This window comes from Ochlerotatus camptorhynchus, unplaced genomic scaffold (assembly GCF_037179485.1).
Source record: "Ochlerotatus camptorhynchus isolate MF236.1 unplaced genomic scaffold, CSIRO-AGI_Acam_v1.1 ptg000006l, whole genome shotgun sequence".
NCBI classification, from domain to species: Eukaryota; Metazoa; Arthropoda; class Insecta; order Diptera; family Culicidae; genus Ochlerotatus; species Ochlerotatus camptorhynchus.
The window spans coordinates 1,317,130-1,338,467 of NW_027040498.1; the positions used below are offsets into that span (position 1 = coordinate 1,317,130).

General features: G+C 38.2%; 1 protein-coding gene across 9 annotated transcripts in view; it reads left to right on the forward strand.

The window, feature by feature from the left end:
- LOC135717486 (trithorax group protein osa-like) overlaps positions 1 to 21,338 on the forward strand; it is a 508,226-nt gene that overhangs the window by 164,438 nt on the left and 322,450 nt on the right. For 8 of the 9 annotated variants that reach the window (XM_065239592.1, XM_065239638.1, XM_065239608.1 and 5 more), the window contains exon 5: positions 487 to 546. The exons of the other annotated variant lie outside the window; for it this stretch is intronic. In XM_065239592.1, coding sequence (XP_065095664.1) covers positions 487 to 546 — 60 coding nt within the window. The remainder of the gene's footprint in view (positions 1 to 486; positions 547 to 21,338) is intronic. 9 annotated transcript variants of the gene reach the window in all.

A 21,338-nucleotide genomic window follows, 5' to 3' on the forward strand; every position in this document is an offset into this window, starting at 1 on the left:
CCGTCGTCGTCATCATCACCATCATCATCATCATTGTTGGGGCCGGTTGGGTTTTGGTGCTCTATTGTGGTCCACGCCGTGTGCAGGCGGTTGCAGTGCATTGTTCTGTCGCATGTTTGGTCGGTCAGTTGCAACTAGCTTGGTATAAACTGGGGCACATTTTGATGCGGTTTCGCGTTGTTGGGTTTTGGAACGTGTCCGGTTTTGCAGTTCTGGCACTTTTCACGATAATCGAAAAATTGTTACATTTAAATATATTTTCCATTCGTTTTCATTTTTCTGTTTTACATAATCGCACACTCGCTTGCACACTTCATAATTTTTAATTCTTAATTAGGTTTTCATTAACGACCTTCTGTTTCATGCATCGCGCAAATCGAAAAAGCAAACGAGCGACGGGAAGGTGTGAAGCGCTCGCAAATTTAATGCATTCTACTTATGCAAGTTTTTTTTTCTCCCTCGTTTCTCTTAATTAATTATTTGCAGTATCCAACGCGACCGAGCCAATCATCGACGCCAAATATAAACGATGGAGAAATGACAGGGGTAAGCTGGTGTACTTTGTGTTCTTATTGCTTGTTAACCGATTGGATGCGATTGTGGTTATTTGCGTCCGAATTTTATTACTTTTATATTTTATGTTTTCCCCTTGTTTGTATTGCTGTGTCTGCCGCCCACACATAACCGGAATTTCATATGGAGATAGGATGTGCAGAGGATAGACAATTATGTCCCACTTTAAATGTAGGTGCAAGCTTCCTCCAATACTCCAATTTCAACTAACATACAAAAATTGTCACATTCAAGCATGGGAATTTTACACTTCGTTCGCTTGCGCGAGCAAATCAGTGATGGTATAAGTACTGGTTGACTGCATTACATTTGAAAGTTTAGCATTTTTAATCGGCGCCTACCAAAAACCAAAGCAAACTGAAATGTGGTGGGGCAAACTGTAAATTTTCGCATAACACAAAAAATCGAGACCAGCGGCAGGCGAGACAGATTTGTGTCGTTCATAACTGTTCTGTTTTCCGACTAATTACCTCATCGCAAATACAACTGGTCTCTCTTTTTAGTGACATTGTCTTTTTTCCTTTTTTAAGGCCAAGTCACTGACGCCACTTTTCCTAGTGTGTGAATGTATTTCAAGATTGTTCATTCTTCTTTCAGTGTGTGGGATCTGGTAATCCAATCGATGTCTACATTTTGATCTAATTTTCGAACAATTCGAAGGTGTTGTGCTTCTATAGAATTTTTTACGTTTAATCGTCTTTATCTATCTACATGGTGTGTCTACTCATTTGGCTAAATAAAATTCCCTGTAATTTTCAGGTATTTGATTTAATACCCTCTGATTGTCACCAAAAACAAATGGATGGATTGATTGCAGGGCTGGTAGTGAGCCACTTTTTAGTGAATTGATCACTTTTTTCACGCCAGTCACTAAAAAGTCTCTTTTTCTTGCAATCAGTCACTATTTTCAACTTTTTTAGCGTGAATTTATTTCCAGATTGATCATTCTTCGTGCTCTCTTGCCGTGCGGATCTATTTGCTTTTTGCTGAAGGAAGTATTACTGCTACCTAAAGCTACAACAAATTTAAACAGCACTTTTCAGTGCTCAACCTGTCAAATTTCTACCTTGTTCAACTCTTATTCCTCTTCGATCCTTGTTCGGACCCTACCCGAGGTAATCCTTCTTTGATATCGATTTGGAAAATTCCTCTTCGATCCTTCAGATTCTTATAGTAATATGCTTGGAAGTCGATTTGGATAAAAATTTACTGCCGCCATATGCCTAAGCGCAAAAGAAAGGGGCAAACTCTTGACCCCCCTTCTGATGAAATTAATTTGCGTAATCAATTAGATTTGTTCAAGGATGATGAGAATGATCCATCATCCAAGAAAAGTTCTAGTAAACTTTCCCGGCTTAATGCCAAGAAGGTAAAGATTCCCCCTATTGTGATAACCACTTCCGATTTCCATGCTCTTCGCATGGAACTTTTCAACTTCGTGAAAGTAAAATTTTCACTACAAATTGGACGTCGGGGTGGTTGCCGTGTATTGGCTGAAACCTTGGACGAATTTAAATGTCTTCTCAAGTATCTTACTGAGAAGCAGCACAAATTTTTTACTTACGACACCAAAACTGAACGTGTGTTCAAGGTTGTCATGCCTGCTCAGTGGTGAATCCCTAGATCAGATCAAAGATGAACTGGCAAAATTACTTGGAGTTGTGCCACTCCAAGTAATCAAAATGAAAATGAAATCCCGTCCTGGTGATTCGCGCAACGGGATTTCTAATGATTTTCAATTCAAGTCTAGTGAACTAAACAACCTTAAGGCCTTAGAAAAAGTAGAAGGGTCTGTGTCTAGGGGTACGAACGGAAGCTTGACGTAGGACCGCTAGTGGACGGAATAAATGTGAAGAGCATTTAGTTCTTTTAATTGATCAATTATCTATTATCTCAACTTTTTCCGTTCTTGAATTGTAGGCGTACCAAATTTGTAGTAATCTTTTTCAAAGAGAGAGTTGATTAAGAGAATCAATCAAAATCACTTGCTCCCCTGCTTCCAAGTTAACCAAACTTACAAGATTACAACTCTGGAGAGCATTTTGTGTGGTCGTTGGGGGCTTGTGGTTCTGAATATGGACAAACAAGCACAGATAAATTATATTCCAACTCTTTACTGATGTAAGCTTGATGGCCCTGAAAAGAGCAGTTTTATTCATGAGGACATCCTAGGCCACTTACGCTTCTCGTGTTTAGTGTAGGTGACAGCACCACGGACCTCATTTTCCAGGAACACCTTCAGCACACCTCGTAGATCAGACCGGAGATACGTTCTACACCACCACGGCGAGCCAGACGACCGATGGCGGTTATCTCGAAGAACTTTGCGATGACGCTTGGCGTCTCTTTTAACAGACCTTTTCCTCCTTTGCCACGACCAGTCAATGGATGCTTATTAGGTGTGAAGGAGTGGATTAGCCACCCCCTTTTCTACTACTACTATTGCTGTTCACCACGCCGTTCGAAGCGAAAATGAGCTAATGTCATACAGCAGCGCTCTTTTATATCTTTTCAGGTTAAAGCAGAATGATGTGCAACCAAGTGGTTTAAAAGCTACAAAGACTCCTCCCATTAGGAGTAGTTTGCTATCAAGTAGCGACACTGGCTCTTTTCCTTTTGCGTACACGACGAATGAGAACGACCCAAATTTGAGTTTAATTCACTCATAATCGCCAAAAATGCAGGAACTCAGCGATGAGTAAATTTGTCTCATGGTTTCCTGTGGAAAAAAATGAGGAAATTTACGAAAATTTTATTCAGTCTCGGAGTAGTACCAATAGACTGAGTGAATCCAATCTTTACTTTTCTCAAATCCGGGAATTTTTCCCTGGAAAATCCTGGAAAAACCTGGCAAATTTACTCATCGCTGAGTTCCTGCACTTTATTTCTTATTTCTGAGATAACTAAACTCAAATTTGGGTCGATGTCATTTGCCGTGATATCACCTTGAAAGATATCGGCGCCGGTGGTTAGCGTGATTACCTCTCACCTTAGCAGGCCTGGGTCCAATCTCAGTCGGCGCCACCGGCATGTTCTAAGGCATAACATCTCTGATCACGCCTTCCTTCGGGAAGTAAAGCCGTTGGTCCCCTGTTCATGAGTTGATGGGTCGCTATGTAGGGTCCAGGTGTGGGCGCTGCCTCCCTGGCGTCGGTAGCATTGGAGCTCAGTACGGAAAACAAATCTCGCGTCACTTTTCAATAGGTCCTATCTACATTGATCGATTCTCTTCATCGAAACTCTCATTCGTAAATAACTCTGTTTCAACAATGTTTCCTACCGTCTTCGTCAAATTAGATGCTAGATTGTTGCTTCTTCCATCGAAAATATCCGGCCGTGGCGATTCAAAGTTGATCAAGGTTGATCAAAATAATTTGTACCCCTGCTTCCAGTTTGATTACATGAGCATTTTGTGTGGTCGTTGGTTCTGAATATGGACAAACAGGCAGATGAATTCTATTCCTACTCTTTACTGTAATTAGCTTGGTGGCTCTTAAATGAGCCGTTTTGTTGCCAAAGTTGGTGATGATTTAACAGACGACGGATGGTAGTTATCTCGAAGAATTTGCGTTTGGTTCTGAATATGGCGATGAGTGTGCAAAATATTACGCAATTCCATCCTAACTCTTTGCACGCGCCCGAGGATCGGAGGCGAATGCCACCTCGACTTGTTTCGTCTACTTACTACTCTCTGATGACTGTGCTGGGGAAGCAGCATATGCATGTAGGTCATTGGTGGATTTGTTAGTTAATTCGACGCTTTTGGACAATGCTGGACGTTTACCAGTTTTTCAATAGTTTCTTGTTAAAAATCAACATTCGGAAGCATTGTTGATGATGATAATGATGATTAATGATAAAATTATTGAAATTGGACCAGGGGTAGCTAAGTTATTAACGTTCAAATTCTTTCTTAATTTGTTACATGTTCCATTTTCGGTTTTCACAAAGTGTACCCCCATATAGAAATCAAAGACGTAGTCCTACGTCAAAAGCTAGCCTTATGCTCCATGTCCGAGTGAAGTGGGAACACTTCAGGAAGACTGGAGGAAATTTTCAAAACCTCACCCAGTGCCGTAAGTGCCAGGGATGGGTTCACGGAACTAAAAATTGCAACATGCCAGCTAAATGCATGAATTGTGGTGATTCCTCTCACGCAAAGGACGACTGTCCTGTGAAGGAAGATCCTAAGAAATTTAAATGTTCAAATTGTGGTGAAAACCACAAATCCAATTTTTGGGAATGTAAGACTCGCAAAGCGATCCTACAATCTCGTTCCAAGCGACAGGTAGGAAACGCTCCACGTTTCCGGCCAGGTACAAATTCCTCTGCTCTTTTTTAAGGTCAAGTCACTAAAGTCACTTTTTCTTGTAATCAGTCACTATTTTCCACTTTTTTATCGTGAATTTATTTCAAGATTGATCATTCTTTGCTTTGTGACGTTTGATCGTCTTTCTCTATCTACAGGGGGTCTACTCATTTTTATAAATAAAATTTCCTGAGTTTTCCAGGTTTTTCCAAAACTTTAACGGATAAATTCAAGGCTTATAATAAGAAAGATATTTTTAAAATGCGTTCAAAATATACTTTTTTCTGGAAGATCAAAAACAACAGAAATTTACCCAAACGTTTTTAAGACATGGCAGTAAGTTTTAAAGAAACAACTTTATAATGAAATCCATTGAATGTTGAAGTTTAGCACTTACTTAATTTCTCAGTTTAATAAAGTTAAAAAAAACGTACTTAATTTGAGTAAGTCCAAGATCTAAAAATATTCAATGTCTTGTAGTTTCGTATTCCATGTACATGTTCCAGATATTGAAAATTTTCAAAGTGCTCACCCGGGGAAGACCTCATTAAACTATATAAAACGACTATTCTTTCAGTTCTTGAGTATGGCTCTTTTTGCTTCCTCTCGGCAAGAAAAAGCCACCTAATCAAATTGGAACGTATTCAATATCGTTGTTTACGTATTGCCCTTGGCTGTATGCATTCAACACACAATATGAGCCTAGAGGTTCTAGCGGGAGTAAAACCCCTGCAGAACCGTTTCTGGGAGCTCTCATCAAGAATATTGATTAAATGTAGTGTCAGTAACAACCTTGTGATCGAAAACTTCGAAGAAATGCTCGAATTGAGCATCCAGTCTAGATTCGTGCGAATCTATCTTAATTATATGTCATCGGATATTAGCCTTCCTTGCTATAACCCCTTTCGTGTATGCTTTACTAACTACAATTCCCCCATTGACTATGATCTCTCCATGAAACATGCTATTCAAGGAGTTCCAGATCAACTTCGACCTATCTCAATTCCCCGTATTTTTGCTGAAAAGTACCAACAAGTCAATTGCAATAGAAGATTTTTCACTGATGAATCACGCATTGATGGATCCACTGGCTTCGGCCTCTTCAATGAATACTCAACCGCCTTTCGGAAACTTCAGGAACCTTGTTCCGTTTATGTTGCTGAGCTAGCAGCAATCAACTTCGCATTGGGGATGATTTCCGATATGCCCATAGACCATTACTTCATCTTCTCGGATAGTCTCAGTTCGATTGAGGCTATTCGGTCGATGAAACAAGGTTGTTTTGGTCCCCTCAGGCAGACTATCTCGCAAAGGTGGGCGCACAACAAGGCGAGATTTATGATAGAAGAATTTCACACGATGAATTTTTCCCATTAGTACGTCAGAGTTATCTTTTAAGTTGGCAAAACGATTGGACAAGTAATTCTCTTGGGCGGTGGTTACATTCCATAATTCCAAATATTTCTTCGAGAGCGTGGTTCAAAGGTCTGGATGTAAGTCGAGGATTCATTCGTGTGATGTCAAGACTTATGTCCAACCACTACTCGCTAGACGCACATCTCTATAGAATAAACCTCGTTGACAGCAAATTATGTAGGTGCAGAACCGGTTATGATGACATCGATCACGCAGTTTGGTATTGCCCGGGTAATGACGCCTCCAGAGCACAACTATTGGATACCCTAGTGGCCCGAGGTAGACAACCCTTCCGTGAAGTAAGAGATGTATTGGGAACACGTGATATTCCCTACATGCAAGCGATCTACGAATTCCTTTGTTTGTCTGATGTTAGAGTTTGATGTGACCATCCCCTCCTTTCCAAACATTTTCCAGCCATTGTGTCCCAGTCTTATTATCCTCCTGTTCCTGTGCTACTTGCCCCTGCCCAGCCAAGATTTGGTCAACCGTCCGAGAGTAGTATCTGAAGGAGGCTTCAGAAACCTGTTTCCTACCTAGCTCCTTCCAATCGAAATTGTTACCCATTAACCTCGAGCCCGCCACGAGTAATTGGTACCCAATACTAACCTAAAACTACTGCTATTTAAAATGTAAATTCAAACATTACTGATTTTGGCTCCGCAAAGTGTCACACACGACTGAGCCTAGTAAATAAACGAACTAGTTAAAAAAAAATTGATTTATTTCAAGTTCGTAATTAACTTTATGAAACATTAGAGATCTTCATTGCAGTCCCATTAACTTCACACAACAATTGTAGGAACTTTGAAGAAGTTCTGAGGAATGAATGGAAATGCTGAGAATTTCAGTGAAACTCCATAAACAAACTACGGTAAAATAAGGGAAGTCAACACACTGAAATTATGGGGAACTCAGTGGAAGCTTCAAGATCCTCAAATCGTTTATTTTAACATCCGAAAATTTTCAGGAACTTTTATGAAGTTCCTAGAATTTCAGAGCACATCACAGGTGTTAAGCAAACTTGAAAAATATAGAAGCCTTGAGGGGTATTGTGCAAATTTAAAAAAAGTTCTAACCACCTCAGAAAAGCTAGATCTAGAGATCTTTGGAGAATTTCAGATCTTAAGAGCAGTTCCCATGACTTTAGTTCAGACGTTTTGGAGCAGTTGAAATATCTGCAATCGTAAATTAAGAAAAAATGAGAAGATGTTTCGAGAATTTTAGGGAAGTACAGAGACCATCAAAGAATTTATGAAAACTTCAGAAATATTTCAGGAACTTCATAGAAGTCCAAAGAATTTTAAGGAAATTTATCTGCAATAGATTTGAGAGCTTTAGGGAAGCTTCGAGAATATCAAGACAGATCAGAGAATCAAAGGACAGTTCAAATAATTTCAAGAAAATTGTAGAGTTCCGGAATCTTCGGCAAAGCTCCGATAGAACTTTTGGAAAGTGATAAAAATTATATGAACATCCGGAAAACGTGAGAGTATTTTAAGGGTGTTATATCATGGAGATATTTAGAACTTTAAAAGGGGGTGACCCCGGCGTAGTGGTTAACATCTATACCTCTCACCCCAAAGTCACGAGTTCAAATATCACCCCCGGACAAGTCACGAATGACCCAAGAGTGTTAAAGTGACTATAATAATAAAAGAATGCGAATTCGAAAAAATGCGAAAATTTAGAGAATATCAACGAAGTTCCATTGATTAAAAAAATGAGAGCAATTTTAGCAAGCAGCGATAAATATCTTCAAGAAATTCAAGAGAACTTAAAATTCAGATAGTTTCATAATATTCTGCGAAGTTCCGAGTACTTCGAGGACGATCAGATAGCTTCAGAATAATCCCATTAACTTAAGCAAATTTGAAGCGACCTGCAAGGAATTCCGTGGAATTATGGGGTATTCTAAGAATTCTATTATTTTTGGATCAGGGACGTCAGGGAATTTAGAATATATATTTTAATATGTCGATATGGCAGTTCCTCTTGAAAATCAAATCAGAAAAATATTGAGAACTTTAGTGAAAATCATAGAACTAGGGGAAATGGCGCTAATGTTGGCCTATAGATCTAAGATTGGGCCAATCGTTAAAAATCTGCTATTTATCAATTTTGTCTAGATGAACGCGTCATTGTGACGGTACTAATGAATATTTTGGTCGCTATTGAAAATTTAGTCGATTGCTGAATTTATGTATGGGCCCACATTAGCAGCATTTAGGCCGACATTACATCCATTTCCCCTATATTGATTATTTTGTTTTGATTCTAATAAAATTACGGGAGCTTAAAGAAGTTCCAGGAATTTCAGAAAAAAATTGGAAACCTCACAGAAGTGAAGAGATCTCCATAAACTTTTCCAGAACTTCATAGAAGCCTATTGAACTTAAGAGAAGATCCGAAAACTTCCGGAACTTTCATAATCATTAGCAAAATGCGGGAGCATTTCAAAGAAGTTAGACCTCCAAAAATAAGGGAAAGTTCAGGGGGAGTTCAGATGTTAATAAAATTATTGAGATCTTCACATAAGCTCAGAAGTTTACGGAAGCTTAAACATGTTTAGGACAGTTCACTTAAATTCATGGCAGTACAACAAGCTTCATGAGAACTGCCAAAACTTTTTCCAGAATTTCAGGAAAGAACAGAGAACCTCCGTTAACATTGAAGATATTACAAAAAAATTTAACGAAGTTTCGATTTGTTAAAACTTTAGAGAAGATCCATGATCGTTCGGGAACTTTAGGAAGTCCAAAAAAGTTGATGAAAAGTATTGTGAGCCTCTGGCTAGTTTCTCAAACTACAAAAGAACTTCAAGGCAGTTTAATTACTTTAACTAATTATGTTTGTATAACTCCATGCGTGAAGTTAAAGATTTACATAGTTGAAGATGTTTAACGACACATATCAGACTTAAAGTATTCATTTTATACGATAGATTAGGAGATGAAAGTATAGAGTTGTTAGTTCCGTTGGAGTACGGCAGTGTGCAATTGTATATAGAGAGTAGAAAGCGGGCATAGGTCAATTTTGAGGAAGGCACAAATCGGGTTAATCTTCTCCTTTACCAAACTCCTGTGGTAGGGTTCTTTTAGCATCCGAGACTTTTTAGGAACTTTTATGAAGTTCCTAGAATTTCAGAGAACTTCACAGGTGTCAAGCGAACTTGAGAAATTTAGAAAACTTGAGGGGTATTGTGGAAATTTAAAAGAAGTTCGAAGCATCTCAGAAAAGCTAGATAGATTAAAACTCTATAATCGTAAATTTTAGATAAATTCAAGATAGTTCCATGATGTGCTGAAAAAACAAATCGAGAACCCTTAAGATGTTCCGCGAATTTCAGGGAAGTACTAGGACCTTCAGAGAATTTATGAAAACTTCAGAAATATTTCAGAATTCCAGAGAATTTCAGGGATATTTAAAGGTGTTTACGGGAATTCTATTTATTTCCGAGCAGAACTAAGATCTTCAATAGAACTAAGAGCTTTATGGAAGCTTCGAAAACATCAAGACAGGTCAGAGAATCAAAGGGCAGTTTAAATAATTGCAAGAAATATTAGAAACCTTAAAGAAGTTTCGAGAAACTCTGTGAATTTTCGAAATCTTTAGCATAGCTCCGAAAGAATTCCTGGAAATTTTATGAACATACGGAAAACGTGAGAGTATTTTAAAGGTGTTGTATCATGTAGATTTCAAGAACTTAAAAAAATGCGAAAACTGAGCTAAGTTGATTAGATAACATCAACAATGTTCCATTAATTAAAAAAAGTGAGAAAAAATTCCAGAGAACTAAATTTAGATATTTTTAGATAGTTTAATGATATTCAGCGAAGTTCCGAGTATTTCGAGGACGATCAGATAGCTTCAGAATAATCCCATTAACTTAAGCAAATTTGCAGCGACTTACAAGGAGTTCCGTGAAATTATAGGGTATTCCAAGAATTCTATGATTGATCGTAAAACGTCAGAGGCGTCAGGGAATTATGAATTTATATCAGAAAATTTGCTGGATTATTAACAAATTTAGAGAATTTCAAGTAAGCATAGATAAGTTCAGGGAAAAGCGAGTGTTAATCATTGTTATAATACTTAAGGAACATTTTTGACATTTCAAGGCAAATTAATTAATTTCAGTAAAGTTGCGGGTTCTTAAAAAATACTGATAAATTCAGGGCAGTCTAGAGAACTTTAAAGAAATTCAGTAATCGTTTAGGAAAGTCTAGACTATTGAAGAAGTTTTAAATTAGTGTCCATAATTTTAGAGAAGTTTTAAATTAGTGTCCATAATTTTAGGGAAGTTTTATGAACTTCAAAAAAAGCTTGAGAACTTCAGTGAAAATCATAGAACTATATTAATTATTTCGTTCTTATTCCATGAAAATTGAGAGAGCATAAAAGTTCCATAAATTTAGAAAAACTTCGGAAACTTCAGAAACCAAAAAAATATATTATTTTTTTATAAAAAAATTCTTACTGAAGATTAATCCACTGTGAATTTTTAAAGTTCAAAGTGTGAATGAAAATAACGAGAAAAATTAAATGGTTGTATTTTAAAATTCATTATTTTATTTAAAATATCCTTAGTAAGAATTTTTTTAAATTCTTTGAGACTTCCAGGTATTTTAAGGAAACAAAAAAATTCCTGAGGATACCCGGTTTTCCAGACTTTTGAAGTTATTAGATACCGTGGGCTTGATTATAAACTTTCTATTGAATCTTTCGTTTTAAAGGTTCATATCGTACATAAGTGTTTATGAGATAATAATTGAATAAGTCTAAAACATCAAACATTTATTTGATGCGCCTTCTCTTAGGTAACTTTTTAGTCACTATTTTTACAACTATAAGTCACTATTTGGTCACTTATTTATTCAACATGGTCACTAAAATCACTATTTCTGACAGCAGTGATCGCTACCAGCCCTGTATAATGATATTTTTGTACTTGTAAGACAAGAGGTTGAGAAGTGTGTGTATGACACATAAAACCTATCAATTTCGCCATCGAGAGTCAGATTTGTCGAAATGGAACTTCACTCTAATAATCTTGTCAACTGATTCGGGATATTCCAGTAAGAAGCAATCCCTCCAATTGTATTGGATAATCCGGGTTCAGGGTGACCAACTCCCTTCCTATCTTATGCACACACACATTCAGCATTATCACATCATCCAAACGGAAGGAATGATTGGATGAACCGTCGTCAGAGCATCTTCCCCCCTAATCGCGGCTACACGTCTCAATCTCTTCGTTGCATCAGAACTCGCAGTTTGCAGTGACCTTGACACAGACCCAGTTTTGATGCGAGCCCCCATGAAGCTTTCCCCCTACCTCCTGCTGACTTCTGCATCAACACAGCAACGACGGTATACAGAATGAAACGACGACGACGACGACGGCTTTCCATGCAACGACGGACAACAGCCACCACCGGCAGCCGCAGCAGCTGAAGAGTCATATCGTCCGTGTTCCGTTCGTTGTTCATGAGTGGTTGGTTGGCGGAAGGGGGCGGCGGTTTACTCTCAGGCGAAATCGTTTGGCAGTGGCTTGCGCCTTGTTGCTGCCGCCACCGCCGCCATTTCCTCGTTTGGTTGCTCAGCTGGTCGGGTGCAGTGTTTATTTATTTATATTTATTCCGTACGGATTCTCCATCCTTTTCTCCGTCTCCTCCGTCCGTTCACATCAACATTACCATCGCCGGGCCGTATCATCAACCTGCAAGCCACGACACCATCCCCCGGCATTGGTGGCATTGGCATTCGATGGCGGCTTCCGAAAGGTTGTCCGTTAGATTCAATTGGGAGTGGAGGTGGAGTCAGTCCTGTACTGCAGTCGGCCTTTTCGAACGACCTAGACTGCCGAGGTCGTTAGTCAGACTCCCACAGATGGCTGCTATTGTTGTTGTTGTTGTTGTTGTTGTTAAAGCCTACAATGATGACGACCACGACGATGCAACAGTTGGGGAGAGGTACCCAAAAAACGCCATATCATCACCGTTATTCCATTGCAAGCTGCCAGGAGGGGTGGGTGGGTTGTGGATTGGATGGTGGGATTCCACGAACCTGCAATGTTCTTCACGGGCCCTGCGAATGAGAGATGGTTCTCTGCAGCACACTCCACAATAGACCGTAGCCGGCTGATGTGGGTAAATGCGTATGTGCGTGCCTTCGTCGTCATCGTCCGGGGTAAGGATGGACCCGGAAGCAGGACCTTTGGTTTTCTCTCTTTCTCCATTGGCACATATACATAGAGGAGAACGTTGGAAACGGATTTATTCTATAAATAGGCATATAAAATGGCAAAAATTTACACCCAACATGCACGTGGATTTCGAGGGATAGGGAGAGTGCGTGTCCTACTTTGAACGAAGAATGAACGGATCCGTCTGGCATTGGTAGGAATGGTCACAAAATTCGGCCAGTAGACTGCATAGATCTACGATTCTAGGTCGCCGGCTAAGCATCGGTCCGTGTTTGTAGTTTTTTGTTTATGTGCATACTATCGTCGGGATTCGTGGTGAATTTTGGCAACTGAATCGGAAGGTGTGTATATGGGCTCATGTTTATGGAAGGCACTCGTTTGGAGTAGGAATTTCCCCCACAGTCCGGCACGTGTGTATGTACGTACACATGATACATTCGTTACCATTCAAATAATGGGTATGAAGGAATATATTTCCGAGATTGACTGCTTTCAACAGGCCTGATGATGAATGGATCATGGCAATGTTTGAGTTAGTTAGAAGTGAATGGCTAGATGCTATCAATGAAGCCAGCTGGTCCAGGTGCGATTCAGCAAATATGACCTGGTTTGGGGTTTTACAAAGAATCGTGTCGTTTGTTTACAACCCAACTCCAACAGCTATCTTACTTTCCAGACAATCAGAAGTCTTATTGCACATATCAAATCGTAAAGTAGAATATATGCATTATATATGATTTGTTTGTTGATCACTGATGATCTTTGGAATACATACATTGGTATGGGTTAATTTGCAAGTATCCCGGAGTTCCTCCATCCAGTAGACCAATTACATTTGAAAAAATTTGTTGGATCCAGTCGGAATCTCGAGATATATCAGAATGCAGATCTCTCCTACTAGCGCTACCTGGTGACAAGGCATGACTGTACTAGCTCAGTCGTCGGATTTACTATGAATTACTAAATCGTAGTTCATTGGATCTCAATGGACAAGTCAAGTGAAGCTCGGCGTCAATCCAGAGTAGTGCTAGGCAACACCAAGCGAAAAGGTTGGAGAAGCCAGTGCAAAGAAATTGAAATATTGAAAACAAATTTTCTTCTACAAAGTTGTTCTTTATCTCTTGAAATAACCGATTTAGAGCAATTTTCCTCAATTGACTTAGGGTGTCTCTAAAAATGGATTTTTTGCTTTTTTTTTTTAAATGTCTCAGCGAATTTGTCTTCAGAAAAATTTTAGCACTTTCGAAGACGAAATTTTTGCCACGCAGAACTTGTCGATACAACTCTAGAACTCGAAATTGAAGGAACCATCGAGTTATAGAACAAAACTCTCATAGGAAATCACCATCACGGTAGCCATGACATTCATTTTCAATATGTTTCTATAACTCGATATGAATCTATAACAAAAGGTCGAAAGAACTTTCGAGCACTTTAAGTTGGAGTATTCGGTAGCTTTTATCTATCAAAGAACTGCTCCTATTATAAAGACAGATGCAGCTTCAAGACTGAGAAATAACTGCAGAGCATTTTTTGCTGGATCATTCAATAGCTTTAATAATTAGAGAGAGAGAGACCAGAGCATAAAATTATTGACTGCTTAGGCTAAGTGTGAAAGCACGGCACTTTTCAATTCATTGCTCTGGGCAGACCGTTTGTACTAAACGGTAAAGGATGAGGCAATGGAAGAGCCAACAAAAACATTCAGTCACTCACGAGCAGGCGACTCACACCGCTTGCCTTCGCTCACTTGTAATTGGGCATTTTTCCATAGAATATGTACGCTAAGTCATTCAAAACAAGGATTGCGTACCATCACAGAAGAATAAACGTGCTGACTGAGTGCTCGGCTGTCAGTGACTCGTTTACCGCTCAATCATTCAGACTCTCACGAGGCAGTGAATGATGAGGCAGATGGCAGTTCATATTCATATGAAAATGACTCATTGAACCCGACTGTTTTGCGCTCTGAGAGAGACATAACTTTCAGTTAGCATACTCAAAGTCTAAGCTTGATTTGCTTGCTTTACTTAGCATAGGTTTAGGGACAAATGCTCGAAAGACAGAAGGTCGAATACGACTAAAGGACACAGAAGACACAGACAGAGACAGAAGGTCGAAATATAGAAGGTTGAAAGACAGAAAGTCGAAAGACAGAAGGTTGAAAGACAGAAGGTCAAAGTGACAAAACGTCGAGAGACAAAAGATTGAAAGGGACAAAAGGTTGAAACGTTAAAAGCTGATGTAAATATTCTGAAACTGATTAGTCATGATTTGAAACAAATTCTTATACGTAAAATATGATTTTAAATTGAAATCTTCTTCTTCTTCTTCTTCTTATCGCTTATTAGCTTATTGCATGCTCTCAACTTAGTGTTCTAGATGCACTTCCGCAGTTATTATTAATAACTACATATGTCCAGGGAAGTCGAGAAATTTTCCAACCTGGACCGGACCGGGGATCGAACCCAGTCCTCCTCAAGCATAGTTTTGCTTTGTAGCTGCGCCTTTGCCGAGTGTGCTGAGGAAGGCTCTGCTGAAAGCAGCTCGTTCTTTAAAATTAGCTTTTCATTGATTCTGCTGTAATGTTGAATGATATAAGAAAAACTTCAACATGGCCAAAATAGGAGCATGGCAAATTCAGGTGCGTTTCCCCTATCTATTGAATATACCCTCCTTAAAAAGTTTTATCATGAGAATTATTTGAGATACTGTGATTGAAATTTGCATTTAAGACTTTGAGTTTTAAAAATGTTCACTTCGAACTTTGGAAAACTTTTGAGTTGGTTATTAGATTTTTCTTTCATTTTTTTCTAAAAATTTCGAAAAACTAAAATGAGATAGGGATAATGACGGCTTCGGCATGATAGACTATTTTCGGCAACCTAAATTTAATCGCTAATTTCATTGGATTTTCTCACGAAAACACTTCCCTGAATGCATTCAAACGATTCTTTAGGCTTTCAGCTTCAATTTGATTATATTTTTACCACTGAGAAAAAGCAATCTAGCAGGGTTTTCTTGAAATGAAACACACGCACTACAAAATGCTGCTGATTTCAAGTTGCCGATGAAAGCACAGCTGTTTAACACGCAGCTCAAATAGAAAGGTTGCCGAATAAAAAGATGTTGCCCACAATAGTCGCTCACACTAGAGAAGTTTGGAGCTTTGTAAAAGCGTTTCAAAACAGTTGCTGACAATTATTTCGACTGAAATTGTTAGAGCAGCTGACAGCAAAAGATTGTAAACAAACCAGTACTGCATATGTGTGCGTTCCTGAAAGAAAAAGGCTATAGAAAGATGGTCGCTGCTTAGGTTGCCGAGAATACGTAAATTCCCCTATTAGAATCTTATATTTTCAAGAAGTTTTTCTTTTATTCGTGGGCAATGTAATATATCAATACAATTTACACTTACTTAAATTACACTCATTGTTAAAAAAAACAGTTTTAGTATTTGGACCATTTGTCCTTTCGACCTTTTGTCCCTTTCGATCTTTTGTCCTAGATTCCTCATTACAGGGCTGGTAGCAGGTCACTTTTTAATGGCTAGGTCACTATTTTAAAGTCAGTCACTCACCCAAAAGTCACTTAAGTCATTTGTTACGACCTATAATATTTAGAGTAAAGAATTTGCGTTTGAAAAAATCACCTCAAATCACAGCTTGATGTTGCGTACAGACAGACTCACTAATATTTTTGTTTTAACTCCGTGATCTAGACTTTCAAGTCCGTTATCTTTAAAAAAAACTTCCAGGCTAGATTTTATAATTTCTATTTTTTCTCTTGCCTGTGATCATAATCATAAAAAATACATCACAAATTTTATGATGTTTCGAAAAAAAATTCGGTCCAAATATCCTGGCTTCGTGATCTTGAAAATTTTTCAAGCCACTACAGTAAGGCTTTTGAGTTAATTTGATGTTCGATTCTCTTCATCGACTTTCTCTTTTGTTAACAACCTGTTTTGGATTCACTACACTGTACATATTGTGCTAATTTCGGAAAATTGATTAACAAATTATTTGCGCCCGGGAAATGCTGTCTACAGTCAAACCCTGTTGTTGGCATCGACCCTGTCGGTGGAGATCTCATACCTCTTACTGTTACATTTTCAGAAATTTATGGTCCCGTAATCTTGAACAGTTTTCTTAGGCCAGGATCATCAAATTCGTTACTGATCAAAACTTGAAAAATAAAAATCCTAATCTTGGACTGAATTTCTGTGAACGAGATCTTTAAATTGTTCAATGTCTGAATTAACTAAATTGTTTCTTTGGAACTTATCTCAGGATAACTTTGGAAATTTCTTAAAGATTTCTTTTGCATTATAGTCACTGATGTGTATTAACTTGCCTGGGGATGAGATTTGAACTCGTAACCTTTAGTGTGAGAGTGTGTGAGATTCTCCTCAGTAAATTTATGATTCTCTCCGGTATTTCCTAGCAAGTTTTTCGATAACAGATTTGGAATTCTGTGCAGGATTCCCTCCAGAATACTCTGAAAATTTACTCTACATTTATCCTCGAATTCTTTATAATTATCGTGATAATTTGCTTTAATTGCTCTCTGTAGTTTTTCTTCAATTCCCTTGAAATATTGCTCAGAAATCTCTTGGCATGCCCTTTAGATTTTAGAAAGTATTCTATCAATACTTCCTGAGAATTGAATTCCCTTGAAAAAAAAAATCTCAAAATGCCATTGAGAACAGTGGCGTAAGTGGTCACAGTAGTCAACGTATTTACTGTGATATTCCGTTGCCCTTTCTTCTGATTCTCGCAACGCAAACTATCATAATACAATATCAAACTAAAATGTCAAATGACAGAGCTCTCCTCAGAATTATCTGATTGATTGATTAACTGTTAAGAGATTTTCAACCGTAGGTGATCATTATTGTTATCATAGTAGTGACAGAATTGTATCCATATCATGATATTCCTTCAGAGTTACTTGAGAAGTCCCTGGAATTCTACTCGTAATCCTCATAATAGTATCTTCTGAACCGCTTAGAAATAACTCGTCATGGATCCATCTTTGACAAAGTATGAGACGTAGACAAACATGTCAAGTAAAATTAAGTGCTCCGAGACTGAAAAGTACGTTTGATTGAGCCAGTGCACTGCAGTGTTAAGAAAATATAAAAAGAAAACTTGTCAATGCCCAAGATCACGGTTGATTTTCGTAGACAAAAATCAACAAGCTAACAACTGCGGTTGATTTTGAAAGCTGTGATATCGCAGCTCGGAATATCAAGCTAACACAATTCACCAGCGGTAAATTTAAATGAACTGTGGTGATATTGAGTTTTATGATTTTTGCTTTACACCCGAACGCAACCAAAACTTCCATACCGGCTGGCAGCAGTCACTTCGTGTCTGCCATCGGCGAACGGTAAAAAGAGATAGCAAACTATACTTTCTCGTTCTAAGAAAACGATGTGCAACAGAATCGTTGTTGTGTCGAGTTAACTCTCAGCTTGATTATTGCACGTTTTGAATAGCCTCGCAATATCAAAGGAGCTTCTAAAATGATCACGCGTGATATTGCGAGCGTATGAGAACAGCAAAATATCATTTGATTGATCATTTTGCCAACACGGGTTGTGAGTTGTGACTCAATTTTATGCAGGGTCACTTCCACTCACTTGCTATAAAAAAATGTTTTTCAGAATTATGAAAATGTTAGATGTTATAATGATAATTAGTACTAGTAGGTTACAAGAAGAAGTCGTGAAGTATGTGGTTGACACATAAAACCTGTCAATATTGCTTTCAGTGCATCACAATCAGCGATTTAACGATTCGTGAGTGCTCACTCTGAGTGAACGCTCGCGAATCATAAGATCGCTATCGCTGATTGTGACGCTCTGAAAGCGAAATTGACAGGTTTTATGAGTCAAATACATACTTTACACCCTCTTCTTTTTACTTACAAGTACAACACATCATTATATCATCTAATGATTTCATAATTCCGAAAAACATTGTTTTATAGCAAGTGAGTGGAAGCAACCCTGATTTTATGCTCTTTTATGCCAGTATCAGAGCACCAAAATTTACATTATTTTTTGTAGGTGTGTCGCTTGAAATTCATCTTCATTTCTGCTGACAATTTCCTTGAAATGCCTCTCAAAGTTTCCTTGAACTTCTAGCCAAATTCCTTTATAATTAAAGCTGAACATTGCATTAGGTCCTAAGTAACATTGATCGATTCTCTTCGTCGACTTTCTCTTTCGTTAATAACTTGAGCACATCACCGTTTCTTGTTTTGTTTGTTGTATTAGATGCTAGATTAAAGCTTCTTTTATCGCTCTGTGGTCTTAAAATACCGTTAGATGGCCGTGGGGATACAAAGAGAAAGTCGACGAAAAGAATCTGTCAATGTTACTTAGGACCTAATGTAATGTTCAGCTTGAATTGTCCTCAGAATTCCTAACGAAAGTCAATTGTGAATTGCAAAACTAGTATTCTTCAATTTGAACATAGTTCAAGATTTGATCTTGAAAATAAGGTCGTAATAAAGATTTAAGTTTTTCAGAAGTCGGAAGTTTTGAAAAGTTCACATGAATGTAAAAAAAAACTGGCATGGCCTCAAATTTTCTCATGCAATCTTCGACACGCCTTTTATATCAATCTATCACTTTATAATATTAGTTCCAATGACCAACTCGACCCGGTAGCGTTTGGCTTAGTACCTTTCTAAAAAAATTCTTGCAACTGCAACTTTTTAAAATATTTAAAATTTCGGGCTTAAAATATTATCTATATTATGAAACATAATTTAAAAATTTGTTGCAATTTTTTTTTTTTTTTTTTTTGTAATTACTTTATTTGTACAGGCTCAATGGAATAAACTTTACAGAGCCGAGTTATCCTTTGCGTTATACATTATTACTGTCTTATATTTAAAGTTAAAGGAACTGGACCGAGCGGTGCCGGTGGTGTAGTGGTAAGCGTGATTACCTCTCACCCCAGCAGGCCTGGGTTCAATCCCAGTCGGCGCCGCCGGGATGTTCTGAGGCATAACATCTCTGATCACGCCTTTCTTCGGATGGGAAATAAAGCCGTTGGTCCCCGGTTCATGAGTTGATGGGTCGATAGGTAGGGTCCAGGTGTGGGAGCTGCCTTCCTGGCGTCGGTAGCATTGGTGCTCAGCACGGAAAACAAGATCGACGGAAAAACAAACCAAAAGGAAAAAAAAAAGGAACTGGACCGAGTACTCGCGGTCGTCTCGAGGTTAGTGGAGATTTACAATTTTTTGGATGGGAAAAGCGAAGAAGGAGGTTTAAATGTGGTTTACGATACAACTATTTAATTTATCCTAAAGCATGAAATTATTTCTATTCATCTTGAAAGCAAACCCCCCCAGTTGCAATTTTTTAGCCTTTCAAATTTGCATAATTAAGATTTTTTTTTTTAATTGGTTAATTTTTTGTCAATTACAATATCGTAACGGTTTTTTTTTCAGTGGCATCTATTGATTAATTCAGTGGTACAGGTATTTCTTTTTTTTTTAAATCATAATTTGCTGTTTATATGAAACCGGGAAAAATATCATGTTATTCCAGGTGTCGCATGATGGGTTTAGGTCCAAGTCAGAAATTGGAAAGTTTCTTGATGGTATCGGGAACCACATATTGTTTTTTTTATTATGATTCAATAATGGGAAATTACATGTTGGTGTTAGCCCTAGTCGGTAACTGGCCACTTCTTCGGGGGCACACGGAACATTTTCGGATGTCCGAAAATGTGATTTTGTCCTTTCTCGGTGCTAGTATACACCACATGCAATTCTCGCATATACAATAGCTCGAGATCCTGAGCAGATAGAAAGTTACTGTTTTCGGCAAACTTGTTCAGGGGGTCAAGACTTTTTTGCTGATGGACAGTAGCCTAGAAATTTTTCACCACATGGCGCTAGTAAACGTGTACAATTCTCGCATATGCTAAGCTCGCACTACATGGCGTTAGTATACACGCGAAATTCTCGCATGTGGTTTGTTTCGAGATCCTGATCAGATAGAAAGTTACTGTCTTCGACAAAGTTGTTCAGGAGGTCAAAGCCTTTTTGGCTTATAAACAGTAGTTAAGAATTTTCTCACAACGTGGCGTTAGTATAAATATACACTTCTCGCATATGCTATATCTAGATATCCTAATCAGATTTAAAGTAGCTGTCTACAACAAAGTTGTTCATAAGGTCTAGGTATTTTGGCTGGTGAACAATAGTTCAGAATTTTCTCATAAACTCTAGGCTTTAACCTCCTGAACAACTTTCTTGAGTAACTTTCTATCTGGTCAGGATCTCGAGATATATCACAGGCGAAAATTTCACATTTCACTTGCACTACGAAGGAGAAAATTTTGAACAACTGTCCACGAGCAAAAGTTTTGTGATATCGTGAACAACTTTGCCGGCGACAGTAATTTTCGATCTGGTCAAGAACGTGAGATATTGTATATGCGAGAATTTCACATGTATACTAGCACCATGAAGTGAGAAAATTCTGAACTACTGTCCACTAGCCAAAATACCTTGACCTCCTGAACAACTTTGTCGAAGACAGTAACTTTATATCTGATCAGGATCTCGAGATATAGAATATGCGAGAAGTGTACATTTATACTAACGCCACGTGGTGAAAAAAATATTAACTACTGTTTACCAGCCAAAAAGTCTTGACCCCCTAAACAACTTTGCCGAAGACAGCAACTTTCTAGCTGACAGCAACTTTCTAGACCTCGAGCTATTGATTATGCGAGAAAGGCACGTCTATACTAGCACCGCATAGTGAAAAAATACTGAACTAATGTCACCCAAAAGATCTTG